The sequence below is a fragment of the Mya arenaria genome, chromosome 13 (genome assembly GCF_026914265.1).
Source record: "Mya arenaria isolate MELC-2E11 chromosome 13, ASM2691426v1".
In the NCBI taxonomy this organism is placed as follows: domain Eukaryota; kingdom Metazoa; phylum Mollusca; class Bivalvia; order Myida; family Myidae; genus Mya; species Mya arenaria.
The window spans coordinates 63918509-63939386 of record NC_069134.1 but is presented as its reverse complement, the minus strand read 5'-3'; the positions used below and the strand labels follow the sequence as shown (position 1 = coordinate 63939386).

At 33.3% G+C, this 20878-nt stretch overlaps 2 protein-coding genes across 2 annotated transcripts in view; both read right to left on the bottom strand.

Moving 5' to 3' along the window:
- The window catches only part of LOC128213970 (laminin subunit alpha-like), a 63491-nt gene extending 56263 nt beyond the window's left edge, over positions 1–7228 (bottom strand). Inside the window, exons 1-5 of the mRNA XM_052920109.1 lie at positions 6964–7228; positions 5244–5396; positions 1722–1958; positions 1321–1491; positions 63–282 (exon numbers count right to left, since the gene is read on the bottom strand). Coding sequence (XP_052776069.1) covers positions 63–282; positions 1321–1491; positions 1722–1958; positions 5244–5396; positions 6964–7197 — 1015 coding nt within the window. The 5' untranslated portion in view covers positions 7198–7228. The remainder of the gene's footprint in view (positions 1–62; positions 283–1320; positions 1492–1721; positions 1959–5243; positions 5397–6963) is intronic.
- A 4305-nt stretch (positions 7229–11533) lies between these two features.
- LOC128212923 (RAB7A-interacting MON1-CCZ1 complex subunit 1-like) lies at positions 11534–20850 on the bottom strand. The gene is made up of 6 exons (XM_052918322.1): positions 20732–20850; positions 19221–19345; positions 18639–18732; positions 17643–17827; positions 15498–15609; positions 11534–14766 (listed from the first exon to the last, which is right to left on the bottom strand). Exons 1-6 carry the CDS (start codon positions 20817–20819, stop codon positions 14543–14545), a joined length of 828 nt encoding a protein of 275 aa, XP_052774282.1. The 5' UTR covers positions 20820–20850; the 3' UTR covers positions 11534–14542.
- Positions 20851–20878: the final 28 nt, after the last annotated feature.

The following is a 20878-nucleotide window of genomic DNA, read 5'->3' as shown; positions in this document are numbered from 1 at the left end:
GCCCTCATGCAATAAAAGTTATCTACAATAGAACAAGACTAGTTTAACCACACTTTACTTACGTTCACACTCAAATGCAGGATACGATCTTGCCGGCTGCCATTTCTTCTGGACAAAGCCATTAGCAGCATCACACATATTACACTGATCGCCGACCGTGTTGTGTTGACAGTCGCAAATCAGTTTGTCCGGCTGGTTAGGGTCGAGGTAGTTACAATTGTCCGCATGTCCATTACAAACGCAACGGCCGCCCAGTGAGATGTCCTTGATACTGTAGTAGTACTGGAAACAAACACTCGTTGTAACTAATATCATCAATCCTAGAACATACTTTATGCTTAATTTAAAAAGAAATATATATTTTTTAACAGTTTTCAACTCTTTTACTGGCTTTGTGATTTTAAGCCCACGTTATGAGTGTAGCATATCAGAATTTTGGTATTCGTAGATTGTGTTAAAGTTAAAAAAACAACCACAAAACAAAATATTTTTTTAATGTGATCTCACTGTTTGATTTTTACAGTCACAGACACTTCATTTGGATCTTATATATATATATATATATATATATATATATATATATATATATATATATATATATATATATATTTTTCTTATTTTATTAAGGCAGAAATCTGGACTGATTGGGTCATATACTTTATGGACTAGGGCATTTCAGATTGATGCAGGAAACATTTATAAGATCTTAAGAAAACGAAGAAAAACACTGCAAATAAGCTATAGAATTTTGTCATAATGCTCACTTGTGAATATTAACATCATGTGCTCTAATTATGAACCAAAAATGAATGGTTAATAATATTTGTTTTGTATATCTACCATTGTACAATACAACAGTAAGTAAAATAAAAGAAATTGACATGTGCGCAGGAAATAAAATGGCAGCCAATATGATTATGAAATATCCATATTAAAGCTGAATTTTAATACTTGTTTTGGCCATGTAAAGCAAACAAACAAAATACCCACAAATACACAATTAGCAGAGATGTGATCGACCTGGCAGCTGAAGGGTTGAACCCTTTTAGGCAATGGGTTGGGGTTGGGGGTGGGGGGGGGGGGCGCTTTTGATTACCAAATGGGGGTCAAAGGTAGTGAAACTCCCTGCTGCAGGGGCAAGACTGACTTTATCTAGGGCTGACCTGACTTCAATTTCAAGCAAACTAGGGTAAAAACTATCAACAAATAAAGTACAAACCAAAAGCAACAAGTTAACTTTTTTGATCAGTTCTCTTTTTTTGGCGCTGGAGTACGCGTAAATACCATCCCTGAATTAAAGTGTATAATCATGGTACTCACTCTCCTCGTAACGGTTGGATCCTGGTTTGCAACAGCCATTAAGTGACCAAGGAGATTCTTTGTTCGTATGAGGCGGAGACGAACATTTGTTGCCTTAATGAAATCCTTGAGGTCATCCGCGTATGAGAAGTTATTGGCATTGGGTCGTCCATTCACCAGTGACACAAATATCTGGATGATGAATAAATTATGATAATATTAAGAACCGTAACAAAACTGATGGAAAATTGTTTTTATTCTAATTGGTGATTTCATGAAAAACAGCATGTACATGTACTAAATGTAATGACAATGCAGATCATACATGCATTTCTAATCAGCTTGGCTTTAATTAAGCACCTTGATAAATACAAATATGTACTGTATAGCAGTTTTAATCAGCCAATTGTTAAATTTCTCACCTCGCCATCGTTCAAAGGTACGATTCTCGAGAATTCAGTCACACAGATCACATCATCGTCACGTGTTGGGTAGATGCGAGCCTCGGTTTGGAAGAAGCGCACACAGTCGTTGGGTGTGTCTGCGAAGTACTGCCATGGTTGCCAAGTTTCACCATAGTCAGAGGATTTCTCCAGTACCCAAACCCCGGGGCGGGGAGAGTTAGCCATCTTGATGATAACATATGCAATGTGGAACTCCTGTGAAAATTAAAGTATATCATTTTTAAACAATTAAAATTTAAAATTAAATCCGTCATTGTGTGGAGAGCAATTAATTTAAGTTGCATTTGTTTTCAATTTGTGCTCATTCAGTGCAATTGATATTGCATATTTTGAACTGCGAAACATTATTGCTTCAAATCATGCAAAAATGGTTTTGGACAAGCACTTCATCTTGTATTTTATCTTCTATTGAAAAACATTGCTTAAGTTTAAAATAGAAAAATAGAATGCCTGCTTTCGTCAGCACTTGTTACAAAATTGAATAAGAAAATCGCTCGCTCCATGTATTCTTGCCAACTGTCTGTAGAACAAGAAATTAAATTGGTGTAGCCTAAGCAGCAACTAGAAAAACATAACTTTTGATGCCTGAACAATCACCTCAAAAATTGACATCCATCTTAGGCTGTGCCCAAGCCACGGTTTTCATATTCTACATTTAAGGGCCAATTTTTATAATCATCTGTTCAGTGGGATTACAAGCAAAAAAAACTTTCTAATTCCCCCTCATGATATCTTCAATGCAATTCTTCCCTATAATCAAAGACGCTGGTTACCAAGTTCGTTATTTGCTGACCAGACACCAACAATACCTGCTTCTAACTTCAAGTTTTACACGCTGACCAAACACAGACTATCAGTTTCATTCATCCTATCACTTATAATCAGTAGCTTGAAAAGCCGGAATCCTCATTCATATCAGACAAAATGACAGTAGTGATAGTAATGAAACAGGATTTAAACAAGCCGATTTAATGTTTAAACCCAAAATGTCATGAATTCATGATGATGGCCAACAAGAGGGCACTGAAGTGTCTACACTCATCTGTTGTTGTTGTTGTTGTTGTGGTGGTTGTTGTTGTTTTTATCAGCATCAAACAAGGGGAATAACTCTATGACTACTAAATCCAAGGCCTTGATATGAATGTGGGTCTTGTCTCTGGCAACAACTGGACTAGAAGAGAGACTAAGAAAGAGTTTTTGCTGAATTATTACTTCTATAAACCCTAAATCTTTTATGTCCACATGATTAAATTGTTTAATTATATTATTTTCATAATACAGATCATACATGTTTTACGTATGATCGTAATAATTAAATTTATACTGGTTAAACCAACATGTCAACCAAGTTTCGTGTGAATAATGAGTTACGTATGGCTATGGTTTAAGTTTTGCAAGACAACAGTGCCCCCTACGACCATAATAACACATTTTCGACTTTTTTTACTTTGAAAAAACACAGACTTATAAGCTTAAAATGCACTGTGCTTACATACAAATATTCAATTTTGCTAAAAGAAAAGTATACTGTACAGCTTTTAGATCTATAACTTACAAATTTCATGAAGACTAAAAAGGTCATGTAATCATAAGTCATATCCATCAAGACACTAAACGACCATGTGTTGTTGCTTTTTACCAACTTCCATTCCCAATGCCAAAACATACTTTTCCCCCAGTTATATGTTTTGATAAAAAACAACATAATGATCTCCATACTATTTTAGTATGAACTACTTGATGTATTCTTAAAGAAACAAATTTAAATATCATATTCTTTTATCATTTCTGTCTATTTTTTAAACTTTTCTTGTTCATTAAAAAAGTTGAGGCAAAATTGTAATACCCAGATTTGTCAAAATGACACGTGTTTCCCTAAAAGACAGACCCAGGTTCCTCAAGGTGAGAAAACTAACCAATCCGATTAACATCGGGTTAATTTCATTATGTGAATTTAAAATAAAGAGAAACTTAAAAATTAAAATCCACTTAAGAAAGTTAATTGATCCATTCTGACATCATTTAAGACTATTAATTTTTTAAATGGCGACTTAATGTCAAATAATCTCCAGTTAATCCTGATAAGATTATAAAGTCCACAACTGATTAGATATGTGGATTACTTATATGCAACATGACATCACAAAATCTAACCAGACAGTGAAATTTATGTAATTCGAAATCTTTATAAACAGATCCTATATCAAAATGGTTATAAAACATATAACATTTTATATACTTTACAATTTCTGTTGCAAATTAATAAGATATGTTCAATAAATAAGATTTTACCCAAGCATAAATTTGGCGACCAAAAGAAAACCATAAATACATTGCAGAAGGGGCTGATTATAACTTTGATATAAGGGTGAATTCTTAACAAAAGTTATTCTTCTTATCATTTAATTAAATAATTTCTTAGTACCATCTTTGATTGCCAAAGCAGATGAAAATATACATGTACATTCACATGTATTTTAAGAAAAAACAAAACAAAATGCATGTTTCATCAAATGAGTGTATATGCTTCTTAATACTGACTACAATTACCACAGCACACTGTAAGGTACTTTTGAACAAGTGTAGCAAAGCCTTTGAGGCCTGTTTTCTCTGTAGAACATCCTCAGAACACAGGTAATACCAACTCTTATCTGTTTATTCAACACATGCCACAAGTTGTCAATCTATAAGATCTTCAGCTCTACAAATACCTACACCAAATCGGTTGCCATGGTAACAGGTTTGGAAGGCACCAGCCAGACATCTGGTGTAAATGATAGAAAACTTCCTATTTGCTTTGTGTGTGTGCAGAGCATAAAATTGTCTGAGATTGTATCACTGAGGTGCCCCAAATCCTCAAGAGATATAAAATGCTTACACAACAATTTTTTGGTTCATTCTGATTCATGATGCACCAGAACTGTTTTTGCCATAATAATATTCATCACATTGTATGACAATGTTTATGCCCATAGTAGGTAAAATGCATGAATGCGAATTCCATATTTGCCTTTTCAAATTTTGCCATCATCTCAAGATTTATGATATGATTACCCCAGTAGTCTACATGTTTCAATTGTCCATTTGTGAACTGTGACTGAAAGCTTTTTATAAATGTGGGTAATTTTGTCACTACTTCAAGCAATGTGCAATTTATCTATTTAAAAGCAATGTACAACTTTACATGTTCTTAAAATGTGTCAGACTAAACCACATACCAGAATATTGAAACTAATGATGATCTTTCAATTCTTATATCTGATTCATTTTCCACTATTTATTATAAACATTTAAAAAACAAATCCTGGCTTGTACCATATTGGAGAGAGTTTGCTTTGTTTTGGTTTAAACATCAACATTGATATCATACAGTTACCAATAAGATGAGGCCAAGCAATATTGAACACCAGGATAAATTTAAACGAGATCTTGCAGCTATGAATTTTAAACAATAGCATGTTTTCCTTTTTTCACATGTACCTGTTCAAGATCGATGGTGAGGTTGACTTTGTTGAACTCGTCACCACGGGAAAGGGGAGGCGACTGCCACCAGTTACTGCTGCCGTCGATCGCATGATCCGCAGAGTGGTTCAGGCGAGGCTGGCTCGGGTCACAATATGAACATATTTGGCCCTGAAAAAAACATCAGAGTATTTTATAATAATTTCCAGTCAGTGACTTGCAAAAAGGATATTGGTCAGGGCAGGGGTGATTACAGACCAAATATGAAAATTCTTATAATTGTGTAGTACATGTAATTTGGTTTAGGTATTCATAGGGTTCAACCTGGTTACCCTCAACAAAAGAGGTCAAGACTTACAGGTACAGAACCCAAACAAAGTGGTTTCTAAAGCAGTGATTTTGGGGGAATTATTTTTACCGCCTGTGCCTTGCAAATTGGGAAAAAAATCGACATTGGGAAAAATACAACATCAGGCCAAAATAGCTAATATAATGAAATTTATACATTTCTTAACCTTTTTATGCATACATTATGTTGTGAAACATTAAGTATTGTCAAGATTTTGTTTATATTTCAAGAAATTCATTGCTTTTTTATTCTTAAACGTAATCTGTGTTTATCAAATTGGGAAAAAAAAATTGGGGGAAAATGGACAGTTTTTCACAATGGGAGACAGCCTTTAGAAGGCAGTAAATTGCACCAAAAAAAAATACATAAATTATATCAATTGCAAGGGACTTACTTACAACAAAAAACACATGATTACAAAATGTTCACAGCATCGTTCTCAATCCTGATTTCAGCATTACTTCTGATCTTCATCATTTCTGATTTGTTTGAATCAAATTTTATTTTAAAAATAACTTTTGCTCTACAGAACAGTATACATAAAATTTTCCCTGCCCTGGTAAAACTCCCTTTAACAAAAGAATGCTTATTTATTTATTTATTTAGGAGGAACATTGACATTTAGCAATTGAAGCAATATAGTGCCATTCATGAATATGTTTATAGGTTTGGTGAATAAATGGTTTGAAAACAAGTTGAACATTTTAAGAATCATATTTAGTACTATTCCTCTTTTTAACAAAAAGGATCTATCATAGGGCCCGCCACATATAAAGTGGAAAAAACACTGTTTACACAGGGCTTCATTAAAGGAAGTTAGGAAGTACATTACCCCCTAAAATGAGCTAAAGCTTCCAAATCTGAGAGCCTTTGGAAGTACATCACCACATGTACAAGAAATACAGTACCACTATTTAGGAAAAAATCAGTCAAAGGTGAAGTTAAAAATATCAAAACCTGTTACAAATGTTCCTCTATGGCTGTAGTTCCAGTTAGTCACAAGATAAAATATATAGTGTTTGTATTTGAATACAATTTAGTCAAGTTGGTAATTTATAGTAAAAAAATATTCAATTTTAAACCTAGAAAAAATATAAAAAAAATCACATTTTATGGCAAGGAAGTTCATACTTCCATAATTTCCAAATGAAAGCAAACAAAACAAAAGTTTTAAATGGCTATTTTTGGAAATTTTTTTTGGGGGGTGGGGGGTGGGGGTGGAAAGACATGTAATATATATATTTATTAAATGTAGATAAATTCATTGAACAACACATTTATTTTTTCAGTTGTAAACTATTTAAATTGTGGCATTTTGACAAAATATGTGTCCTTTTTTAAGTAAAAGCAACATAATTAACATTTAAATTCAATTGTTTTTTTACAAACCTGAATGACAAATTCATCATCATCGACTGGGTTTTCATCAATCGTTTTAGCTCCAGTCAGTTTGCAATATAGTTCTGGCTTGGCGACTCCTAGACCACATGTAGCGGTTGCTGTAATTGTTCTTCCTTTTGCTAAATTAAATGTCGGAGGGGTTAAAACTTGACCACTGCACAAATCCACTATGTAAATCCATACAACCGCAAAAAGGACACTAAGTCGTGCCCCTCCTGCCATTTTCGCGTCTACTTTCTGTTTAAATTGCACGATACCAACACGAGAAGCTGAGAACTTTAGGGTCATTCCATTCAAACCTTGGGTAAGTCACCGCGCGTTAATCCGGTATTATATCACTTCTTTAACAAGTCTTTCTTAAACTTGCAAAAATTGTGTAACAGCGATTGCAAATAAAAGGGGAATAGTTTTTCATTACATTTACACAAAAGTTTATCTCACTTAAAACAGCTTTATAAATGCAAGTAGTTTATTTATCTTTCCCGCAGTAAAAGTGGTATCTCCCAATTAGCGGGGGATTTACTTCTGCACAAAGAATCAGCTGTGTTGGCAGTTTAGCGCGCTGAGAGGCCCGGCATGTCAATATATAAAGGAATGTTAATATTTTGGGCAAATAAATACAACAATATACGTTCTGTACTCGGATTTACTTAAAGTTAAAACTATAATATTGTACAGTACGTTTTTTTAAATCACTTTGCATGATCTATAATGCATTATTTTTGCTCCTTAATTTTAAAGTAATATCATTATCAATTTACTAGCGGTTAAATGAGCGGGTCACGGACATTACGGACCATGGACATTACGGACCAGACTCAACGGACCAGATTTGGGGACATTACGGACCATATTTCGGGACATTACGGACCATGATATATAAATTTACTCACAGTTTGTTTTAAGTTTATAACATACGATATTTGCGGACAAGGATTTATAATTTAACTCACATTAGTTGTTTGTTTTTTTACTTCTAATGTACCTTATTTCGAGACATTACGGACCATGAACTATAATTTTACTCACAGTTTGTTTTAACTTTATATTTAACATACCATATTTTAGGACATCACGGACAGTGATTTATAATTTTACATGCAACTTTTATATATTTGTGAATGTGAAATTAAATGCAATTTAAGGCTCTTAGAATGCTTAAACCCCATGAGCTTCATGGGGCTTCGCCCCCTCTGAACCCCCACAAGGGCGCTGCCCTGGACCCGTAAGGGAGCCTTTCGCGGACCCCTTAACCCCCGCGAAAAGTGGCGACAACTTTTTACATCCCAGGGGGAACCCTGTTTATATGTTCTAATAGGTGCTCGATTGCTTTCTGAAATCAACTTTGGATTGTCATATGTGTTTGTTTTCCATTACAGCTCTTTTAATTGAATAGTTCACTGAAAGTGCGCCATCAAGATGGGTTTTCACACTTTAATGAATGCCAATTAAAGGCTGTCAGTGTAATGTTTATATCTTTGATAATATACCGCCAATAATTACCGGCCACAATTACAAATAATTTATACTTATTAAATGTAACAAAAATTACCATGTAAATGTCTGAAAACCGTTGATATAAGACTGCTGATAAAAGATCAGATCGCAGTTTTTCATATTTACACTCGAAAATAGATTTTCTTGGCTAAAAGCATTACTTATGCTTTATGCAAAAATGAAAAATTCAGCAGGGAATTTAGACCTGAGGTGCAGTTTATTTATTATTTAAAATTATTGTTTCTTGTAGTTGTTTTTGAATCGTAAGGCATTTATTTCATCTCACTTATAAACCATCTGACAGATTGTACCTTTACATTCAAAACTAGACTACTGTTTGCAAATGAACATTTACCTACCATTCCAATCCACCAAGTGAATTTTTATATTCATAACCTGCCAATCAACTGCACACATCATTGAAAAACAGACTGCCATCGTCAGCAATTTGGTATATACTTTTAAATACCAAGTGGAACACACTACTATAGGGAAGTCTCACATTCCCACAAATCATCTGTACATGTAGTTTACATAGATTTCATTTTAACTGACCAACTTTATTGAAGCATTGAGTTATGCTCCCAAGACAAACATGGTGACCAATGAAACTTTTTGAAGGGTTGAAACTGACTGCTTGAAGTCACCAGTGGTGTGGTACATATTCACTGTCTCTTCAGTGCAAAAAGGCAAAGCAATCGTGATTTGTTTCACTGATTGACAAGCATGTCTTGCTATGCTTATTTGCAGATGGTTGTATAGCCTGTGAAGTAACAACCAAATACAAATTAAACTAAGACCAAGACATATGAAGTCGCTATTGCCTCAGAAGATGTCATCGATGTATATTTTATTACTAGCATCATGTTATCTTGTAAAACACCATTATTGCCAACTATACAACATGCATGGAATACCTGGCACAGGAAAATAAATTGTGGTACAGTTGAATTTTTTCAAAGGTTGGTAAAATGTTTGCTCCATGTAATAAAACATAATAGCATTTGAATGTGGCACTGAAAAGAGCATTCAGTCTGATTTTTTGAATGATCTTAGTACTACACAGTAACTTCCAGGGATGGATCCAGGATTTGACATTAGAGCCGAAATTTATTTGGTTTAAAGTATTGGCAGGGGGGTTTGGGGGTTACTCCCCCTTGAAAATTTTAATAATTTCTAGTTCGAAAGGTGCATATTGGGTATATTAATTTACTTTTTTTCTATTAAATTACAATAAATTGGGCGATTATTATTATTTTATTTTATTTTTTTTTTTTTGGGGGGGGGGGGCAAGTGCAGATGCACACACTGGATCCGCTTGGGACTTCAATTATCTTGAATGTGTACACAAATTAGCAACAAGTCGATATTTTTTATTTCCTAGATTTTGCATTCATTTTTTAAGTCACACAAATATGCCGCAAAATAGCGAAATTATAATGCTAAGCTAATTTCAACTTTTGCCTAAAATCTTAAATGATACAGACCCAAGGTGTCATAAAAAGGTGCATCTTCTTTTGTCAAAAATACTTTCATGCTTACAGTATGTCAAATGCCTAAAGCAATGTTGACTTGGTCTAGGTCAGGGCCTCTGCAGTTTTATCAGTTGTTATAAACCTCTTTTCTTCTTTCATTCATATGTGCAAATGTTTTTGGCACCACGCAGATTAAGTAATCACTTTGACAAATGACACAAGGAATGTCCTAATAACAAAGTGTTTTTATACACCTCTATTGACATTTTTTTCTTACAATTCTGAATGGGTCCATTTTCACCCCAAAGTGACCCAGTGAAAACAGAGATAATGGAAGAATAATTAATGAATAGATGGTTTGTTTTTTCGTTTGACATAGTTTTGTGAAGCCCAAAACTCTTATCAGACAGATAAATACAAATAAATCAAACATAGACACCATTGACAAATGGCTTTCAAATGAAACCAATTCTGATATAAACACTGACTCAACATTTGAGTGCACCAAATTGCTTTAGCTCATGTTCTTCATATCAGACAAAGTCAATTTATGATTTTATATTTATGAATAATAAAATAAACATTTACAATAATGATATGTAACACAAATAAAAGCTTCAATTTTTTAAATATATATTTTTTTATACATGACAATTTATTTAACTTTCCTGCCTGCAAGTGTAATACAGCTAAAGTACAAATTTACGTGTATTTTTTTTTAACAGCAGAAATAAATCACAAAATCATCTTCTTTATTTTTAATTATATTTATTATGTCCCTCTTAGGGCCTTTTGTAAACTTTTGCATCAAACAGCTTTTGAGAAAGGTCTCATTTTCTTAGATATGTTCAAAATGGCTGTACCCATAATGTAGAAATAACTTTGTTTCATTGCATGGGATTTGCTCAAAATATTTGTTAACATGCAAAATACTTACTTCCTTACATAACATTACAAAGATATTGTGTTTTAATATGGTTGGATAGTTTAAATGGAATTTAACATTAAATTCACTTTCATATGTTGCTGAAATGAAATACACAGAAGCAAAAATTGTTTAGTTTCAAATGTTTATTTCTTTATTTATTATTATACCAGGGTTCCTTTCCCATGGCCTCAAAAAGGACACAGTACTATTTTCTGCCCAGGGAAATGGACTCAAGTATTTTTATAAGCCATCAGCTTTGGTCAAAATGGAGGTAAAATAAATTGGTATTAATTAGGTAAATGTTCATTAAAACTGGAGCTGTTGGGGTATAAAAAAAGATCAAAACATTAATTAAACTGTACACATTACCAACTGTGTATGTTCGGGAACAGAGGTTGAGTTGTGTGCGTGCACCGAGAGTATTAACCCAGAAAACTAGAGTAAGTAAGTCTTAAATGCTCATAGTGTTGTAAATGCTACAATGGACAAGGAAAATAACTGCCTATATATAGTTGGACAAGGGAAATAACTTCTGGTTCTCTTCCTGATGATGAACTCAAATTTACTGCTGGAGTTTTCTCCCTTGATGCTCTTTGAGGACTGAAGCATTTATTTCATTGTGGACAATATTTTTATAACAATAAATACTAGATTGTAGAAAGTTTTACAATTTTTATTCATGTTGAATAAATGACAAATAACAGTACACTGGATGTTCATAACAAAATTGTGCCAACAAGAGCAAATTTCAATCTTCTCTTATTTAGAAATACACATGGAAATTTCATTGAAGTCAAATGAAAACATTACCAGATTACAACTTTAACAACATTACCATGTACATACATGTTTTACAAAATACAGTCAATAATGTACTGACTAAATCAAGGCATAATTACATGTACATGTAGGTCAAATATTACATTTATACTAGTAACAATATCACAGACAATATACAGTTCTACCATTCTATTTTCATGAGCCAAACCCCAAGAGGACCGTCACAGAGTTAACGAACGCCAAGGCTGGTATTTTTTCAGATGAAAAGGGGGATAACTCTACCGTATGAGTCAGAGTAATTGACCATGCATTACATGTGCCAAACATCTCTGACAACATATGTTGTGTAGCAAGTTTCATTTTAACATTATTTTTGAATTATGGTCACAGTTATGTCACTACCACAAAAAGGTCTTCGAAATAACAGACAAACAAAAAACAATAAAATATGGCATGGTGAAACAAACATCTGTGTGCATCAACACACATACGATTTATCAATATCATCCATTTTGATCTATGCACATCAATAATGTAAAAATAAATTGAATTAGTCCACATACTTTCACTTGATTCAAATAATTCTAAGAATGGCATAAATATATCTTTTTTCTTTTTTTTTTTTTAAATTGCAGTTCCGCAATGAATAATAAGGCGACACTTAAAATATTCTTCTTTTCCAAAAAAAATCAAACTTGAAAATTAAGCAATATTTAATTTGGGTGGGGCTGATTCTTTCAGGCCTGTACTTCTAATATTTTATTTTAGACCCAAGGTGGGAAATTATTTCTTAATTATTGATTGGTGACCTAAGACTATCAAACAGCATACCACTGAAAACACTTATGCTTACTGAATGAAGAACAGTATATATTTATATGGTCCAAATAATAAAAAAAAAATCATGTGAAATGTAAACAAAATGCTTGCTACAACGATAAAACATTATTAAAGGTTAAACATAAGACCTCTATTACGTTATACGTTAGAAAATTGATGAATTATGCCGATTAACTCAGTTATTAGTGCTTTTAAACATATCAATTATCGACCCTAAATATGAAAAAGAGCTGTCACAAAGACTGCGCGCTCGACTATTCCGCCGCTTTTCAATGTAAGGAATGAAACGTTCAGGCTTAGATTTCAATGCAATACATGGTGTGCTGAGATATTAACATAAATGTGGTTCCATGCAAAATTTTAACGAGAATTTCTAAGTCTAATAATAAAGGGCCATTATTTGCAAAATACAGTTATCTAACTTGGTTATTCAATTAAGTTGGGTGGTTGAATACCATTGTATAAAGTCTCAATGCAATACATCAAATAGTTGCTGAGATATTATCCTATGTGTGCTAACATGCAAGACCTTAACCAGAATTTCTAAGTCACATAATAAAGGGGCAAAAATTATATATTATAAAAGATAGAGTTATCGTACTTGATTAAATAAGAAGGTTAAATAGATGGGAGCCTGTGTGTAAAGTTTCAATGCAATACATGATGTATTCGCTGAGGTATTGACTTAAAAGTGGTTACATGCAAACCTCTACCAGAATTTCTATTTCGAATAAAAAAGGGGCCATTATTTTAATTTAATACAAACTGGAGTTATCTTCCTTGGCTATTTAAGTAGATTGGATGGTTGAGTACCATTGTATAAAGTCTCAATGCAATTAATCAAGTAATTGCTGAGATATTAACCTATTTGTGCTTACATGCAAAACCTTAATCAGAATGTCTAAGTCAAATAATAAAGACCCATAATTTGCATTATATTCAAAAAAGTGTTATCTGGGAATACATATCTAATGTTTCAATGCAATACATGATATATTTGCTGAGATATTGACTTAAATGTGGTTACATGCAAAACTTTAACCAGAATTTCTAAGTCGAATAATAAAGGGATATTATTTTGCATTAAATGCAAACTAGAGTTATCTTACTTGGTTAATTAAGTAGGTTGGATGGTTGACTACCATTGGATAAAGTCTCTATGCAATACCTCAAGTAGTTGCTGAGATATTAACCTATGTGTGCTTACACGCAAAACCTTAACCAGAATTCTAAATCAAATAATAAAGGGCAATTATTTTCATTAAATGCAAACTAGAGTTATCTAACTTGGTTAATTTAGTAGGTTGGATGGTTGAGTACCATTGTATCAAGTATCAATGCAATACCTCAAGTAGTTGCTGAGATATTACCCAATGTGTGCTTACACGCAAAACCTTAACCAGAATTTCTAAGTCGAATAATAAAGGCCTATTATGTGCATTATATTTAAATAATTGTTATCTAACTTCATTAATTTAGTATGTAAGATAGTTGGGAATACATATACAAAGTTTCAATGCAATAACTGATGTATTTACTGAGATAATGACTTAAAGGTGCTTACATGCAAAACCTTAACCAAGGTGTGACGCCAATGCCGACGCCGACGCCAGGGTGACTAGTATAGCTCTCCTTATTCTTCGAATAGTCGAGCTAAAAACTGCGATCTGATTTTTTGTCAGCAGTCTTATATCACTGGTTTCCAGACATTAATGAAAAAATTGGCTCATTCAAAGACAAAAAATTAAAAAGGTGTCGAAACAGTCAATCTGTGAGAGTGCATCTTTAATGAGAAATCTTGCCTTGCCGTATTGAACTGAAAATGCTCTATTTTGCCGAAAATCATCAGTAACTATTTTCAAAATTGAATCACTTTAGAAAAAATCTGTAAATATGAGTTGTTAAATGAGAATATGTCAGTTACTGTGCGGTGTTTATTCATAAAAGTAAGTAAAAAATAATAATTTCAACAAACTTTAAAAAAAATGTTGGCAACATAAATCTGTGAGTGAGCCTCTTTAAAAATGACCTAAATAATTTCTGAATATCAAGACTTGAGTTCCTGAAGCAACTGTTTGGCTCTTTCGGTACTCCAAGTTCCCTGAAGTTCAGGTAAGGTTTCGACAGCCTGTGTGTATGTTGTGAGCATCTTGATTCCGAATGTTCTGGCAGCTTTTTCTGAATCGGTCACATCTTTTGTAGAGTTTATGTACCAGTAACACATTTCCCCACCATACATCAAGGCTAGGAGGTGGGTGTCGCTGTATATACCTGTGTATGGAACTATGCATGTTAAAAATATGACAATATTGCATTGTGATGTATAAATCATCCTCTTGGTTTTGCTACATAACTGGACCCAATTTCTCGTAACATCTAAAATCCCTTTCAATAGGATTAAGCTATTCTTGCATATCAAACATGTGTTTCCGGTCATGTGACAAGTGCTGTAATAAGAGCTAGTAGGACTGGACTATAGACTGCTTTGTCATTGAAACAAATACAATAATGATGTAATATGTGCCTGTCAAATGCAATAAAAAAAAAGTAAACAAGAAATGCCGCAATGTGATGAAACCAGGTTTTCAATGATTGACAGAACTCCAGCCTTTGTTGTGAGATATAGTTTTTACTGCTTTCTTCAATTTTTAAAAACAGTGACCCTGACCCTAGGGACCCCAGATGCAATCCCATGAAAGTCCCCAATAACCTCTTCCTACATCTCAAGTTGGTCGCAATATGTAAACTCTATCTAAAGTTATCAACAGCTATCAACAAAAAAAAATGTATCCTAAAAGCTTTCTGTCAGATATTGTCTAATGTATATGACAATATCATTAAGTTTTTATGGTAAATTCTGCTTAGCGTCTGTTGTAAACATAAAATTGAAGAAACTGAAAGACTGTAGTTCTTTTTCTCTTTGTTTTGTTACTATTGCCAGGTAGATATAAATAGGAACTCAATGCTAAACAAAGAACCAATTCGGCATAGCGTAACTTTACCTAGTTTGAGCAGGTCCATAGTATCATGCCCCACAGAAACATGAGTGGTATCGAACACGCTGTCTCGAATCTTAAACAGGCCCTGAAGGTAGTGAACGCCCTTTTGTAGATTCTGAAAAATAAACATCTAAAAGTTATACTCAAGTTAATATATAATGGAAGTTGTAAACATGTGGCTGTCTTCAAAAATCCTAGGATTGATTTAGTACTAAGGAGAGAATTTATACAGTGCAGTACTACAAATGAAAGTTTATCCTAGATATGAAATCGCTCCAAGGAGTCTTGAATCTTGATTAAACAGCCCCTAAGATTTTCAGATGGGACACAATTATGGACAGGAGCAAATCTATTGTGTAAATGTATGAAAAGAGAAACAGTTCTTAAATTTATATAAAATTCTTTTTACTTTATACTCTCTGAGATACATTAGCACCACAGGCATATAATGAACAATACTCATTCAATTTCTCAAGGGATTTAACTCAAGAAATATTTAGAGTTCTGGGACTTGCTCATATGCACATAGTGGCAGTAAATATATGAACTAAGTCTTATGTTACCGGTCATCTTCTTAGATTTTGTTACAGCCAATTTTTAAGCATTTCAACCATGCTTGTAGTAACTAAAAAAAGGCTATGAAAATAGGTCAACATAATATTCTCAACAATCTAGAAAAAGAAGAGAGACACTTTTGACTTAAATTTCATTACACAGTATAATACTACATCCTCGTGAATACAAGTGAATAGACTCTCTTAATTCAACAATCTTCCCTGTGTTCCTAATTCCTCTGTACAGTCGTCCCATTGTTATAATGAGTAGGGATGGCAACGAGTACCCAAGTACTCGATCGAACGTCGGAGTACTCGAGTACCAAATCACTACTCGAGTACTCGGAAAAAAAATCTATAAAAATCACCAAATACATGATTTACAGACAAAATATCAGATCTGGTTAGTTGCCAAGAGGACAATTTACGGTCCCTCTAATCCCCGCTGTGTACACAATTGACCTCAATCAATTAGTTGACAGTTGTTGTGATAGTTGCAAACTGTCAACAAAAGACCCCTATTTCAAATTAGCATTGATGTCAAGTAGCGAAGTTTTTGATAGCGGTACTTTTACCTACACAATTCTATTGTATACCAATTAGAGACCTTCCACCAAACAATAGACGCTAACGAGTGAAAGAGTATCGACCGTTACGAGAATTGATTTCTTAATGGGCGTATTTTAACTATTTTTGCAATGATTATCACAATTTATTGGTTGATATTTTAAATCAAGAATTATGAATATTAATGAGGTAAACAACAATTACACAGTACGAAAAACTATCATTAAAAAAAATAAAAATTGTAGAGTAAACAACTCAAGAACTGAACTTCGTATTGAATTTCGTTCACTATTTTTAAGTATGCTATTAATTTTCGTTCATTGTAATTCTGATTGTTGTTCATTTCTGCAGTGCATACTTGTATAAAATGAAACGAATAAGACAAATTTAAAGCTTAAAACAACATTTGTTTTCTTTTTATAACATTTTTTGTTAAAATAGTAAAAATATGTAATGAAAGTTTACTTTAAAGGTAAAAATGACCAATAATACGACCAACGCACAATATACACCATTTACGATACATGTATACACAATCTTGTCTTTGCGAACACATTTTCAATTTTTCCGAGTAATCGAGTACCCGAGTACTCGATCGAACGATCGTCCAACTACTCGAGTATTAATTTTACTACTCGTAGCCATCTCTAATAATGAGACATGCCCTTTTATTTCATTACACACAAAATGCTGTAACATTTTTCTAGTACCACAAACCTCATAAAGTTCAACAATCTGCCTTGCCCTCTGTTCCTTATAGCCCTATACATTTACAAGAAATCTTTCAGTTGAACGCCCAATAATTAACATGAGACGTTCCCTTAAGTACTTTAAACACTTTATTGCTATAACATTGTCAAGGTATCCACAAACCTCTAAGTTTAACAATCTGCTCAGCCCTCTGTTTCTTAAAGCCCTATAGGTTTGCAAAGAAATCTTACAGTAGAACACCCCATAATTAACACGAGACGTTCCCTTAAGTACTTTAAACACTTTATTGCTATTACATGTCAAGGTATCCACAAACCTCTCTTAGTTCAACAATCTGCCTAACCCTCCGCTCCTCATCACCCTGTATGGTCGCACAGTACCCGTACAGCAATGCACCTCGTCGCCATAAGAGACATTCCCCAATTTCATTGCCTAGCAACTCCTCTGGCTTGCTTCTAGGGGAGACCTCTCCACACATCTCATTGATCCTGTCTAGGTAATCTGAAACAACAAAAGGGCATTACTCAAAAACTATTAAACCCAGAGTTATAGGCCTTGTTAACAATGTGTGTATTATCTCTGAAACTTGCAATATGTGTTCCAAATAATTTCATTTGAATACCTTTAATAGTTTAAGAGTTATAGCAAAGGTTTTAACATTTGCATGACACTGCCGACAATGACAGCAGGGTTTTGAACAAAAGGCAACTCTGAAATCCGGAAAAGCTTACAACAATTTTAGTTATGTGTAACAATTATTATAGTAATAGTGACCCTGATCAACAGAGAAAATATCACAATTAACAGGTACAGGTAGTTAAATTATTAAAGGGATCCAAATGAATTTTAACAAATACATACTAAAATTAAACAATTATCCATTGTAATATACAATATTTTGTCAATATCAAGAAATTCATTACACCAAGGGCTATTTTTCTCAGTACATAAAATTATTAACAAAACAATAACAAGAGGCCCATGAGGGTCTATGCTCAACTGGCATGAATGTTTTGGTATTTCTTTATTCAAAGCATGTATATATTAGTAATAGGCAATATACTGTCAGAACATACATACAAAAGAAAGTAATCAGTAATCTCATGTTTCAGAAAAGGCAAAGGGAGATACTCAATAGAATAATACACAACTCTCAGTACAAGTTGTCTCCCTTAGAGAACATTTTAACTAGGGATGGAGCATTTCATGCGCCATAATCCAGTCATCTTGGGTAGATCTGGCTGGTTTAAGAAAGGAAACGAGACTTCATGGATATCTTACAACTGTATTAGGTTTTATTAAGATTACAAACCAAAGATCTTGGCAATTCTATCTTTGGAATTTTTCTCTGGAAACTCTTCCTCTGTCAGCAGATTTTCATCGTGATATGTGAAGTCAAGTATTGCCTGTAAAACAAAAAACCCAGAATTAATCATGTATTAAACTCCTTCTCATTGACTATGGAGTTAATTAACTCCTTCGAATTTCATTAGGAGTAACGCCAGCCATCAAAAGATTAAATTTGTATGGAATAAATGATGTTCACAGACAAAAACCTTTAAGGGTGTGAAGGTTTACAGGCATTTTAATGGTAAAATATCAAGTAAAGATGTTTTAAAAACATGTTTTTTCCCTCTGTCTATCCTAAAGGCACAGAATAACCTCCAGGGTATAAATGGCTATTAAATCAATATTGCAACCTGCATGAACTGGTGAAATGTTCAAAGGGCTTGTGCAAATTCTAAATTTAATATAGCATGGCTTGTTTCATTTTTTATTCCAAAAGATGGTATAAGAACTCAGGTTGTTCATTCAAAAGTCTTATATTGATGAATGTCTGTGGATTAATTGATATGCAATGCTAATCAATTTTTCTGTTTTAAATGCTGGTAACCTCTGCGAACTGTTGTAGATAGTAGCTGATCTGTCCACCAGAAATCACAGATGGAAAGTTGCTTGTCACACCTTGACATTTCATCATACACTTTTGTAAGAAACTGTCATCCACTCCAGGCACATCTGTAAAACATACAAGCATAAAGATTTCAGTAGGGTGTTTGTGTGAGTTTTTCATTAAATATACTACACATTACATATATCTTGAAATGTTATGAAAAAAACACCCAATCTACACATTTTTTTTAAAATTAAGTTCTAGCATACATGCCATTTTTCTGGAGACCATTCAGGGGGATTTGTTCAAAAGGCTGAAAATTCAGGGGGATTTTGGTTGTATTCAGGGGGATTTTTTAGCAGGTCTAAGTTGGCAAGTATTTTTAGACGCAAGTACGAAAAAATGTATTCACATACTGAATAGTTTGCTTTGAAAACCTCTTAACTTTTTCATTATACAGAAATATTTTATGTCATGATTTATCATATTCTTATGATACACTGTCATGTCATACTGTAATGCATTTGAAGAACAAAATATGTCATTTAAAAAATATGTTTTCGATACAATTAAATTAAATTTACCTTCCTCCAAAGACTTTTAAAAAATTGTGCTAAAATTCTATCAGCTTGATGACTTTCAGACAATAAGAGAATAAAATAAATATTATTAATTTCTTCCTTCCAAAAGAGTAATATTTCTTTGCCTTTGATAATTACTACAAATTAATTGATCACTTGTTGTAAAAGTTTCCTTTTGGCATTTCACCCTTGTGGAGTTTCTTTACATTCAGTTTCACGCACATACTTTGTCATTATTGCCTGATGTAAAATTTCTAAAAAAAAAAAAAAAAAAAAAAAAAATTTTTTTTTTTATAATTCCGGGGAATTTTTATCTCCCACCGGGAGACCGGGGGATGGATCGAAATTCCAGGGGATTTTTTCCCCCGCCGGGGGATATGGCATGTATGTTCTAGTACTTTTCCCATGAATACAATTTTATCACATGCTACACCCCGTTTTTGGTTTATACAACTATAAAATATTTGACAAGTCTTCGTCTTTACCAATGTGTAATATAATATTGCTCTAATACTCGTCAGAATATAGTGGCGATAATTCGCACTGCACTGCAAATATGTAAAATTTTAATTGGTAAAAAGTTGTGGCTTAAACTAAAACATTGCTGCAATCCATAGGGTTATTTCATGTTTTGTTTTCATGTTAAGTCTTAATTTGAGAATAATTTGAGGAATCATGTTATCAACTTTTAAACAAATAACAATATTATAAAGGTGTTGATCTTTACACCTTAATTGGCATGACGGTTTACAATAGTATCTAATTACTCATAAAGAATCTATCATAGAGGTTATAGAATGACAGGCTGATAGTGATCATTGATAATCACCAAGAATACATTTACATGTACATGTAGATGGATGCATACATCACACAATTAAAACCTTTGAAAAACACATAGCACAAAATATATACAAAAAGAGAACTTACGTTTCATTGCTTTAATTGAATCATGACACCTATGCTGCAACTCAATAAACTCAGAATATATCAGACTTTTTAGACTGTCAGCTGCCATCCTTCCTCAGCAAGGCGTTCACCGTAAAGTCCGAAGACATCCAAATAATTTGTTATCAT

Coding starts and splice junctions, on each gene's coding strand:
- LOC128212923 (XM_052918322.1), bottom strand. CDS start 20,819: ATGGCAGCTGACAGTCTAAAAAGTCTGATATATTCTGAGTTTATTGAG. Junction 19,346..20,731: donor TTCAATTAAAGCAATGAAAC/GTAAGTTCTCTT, acceptor TATGTTTTACAG/ATGTGCCTGGAGTGGATGAC. Junction 17,828..18,638: donor TAGAATTGCCAAGATCTTTG/GTTTGTAATCTT, acceptor TTGTTGTTTCAG/ATTACCTAGACAGGATCAAT.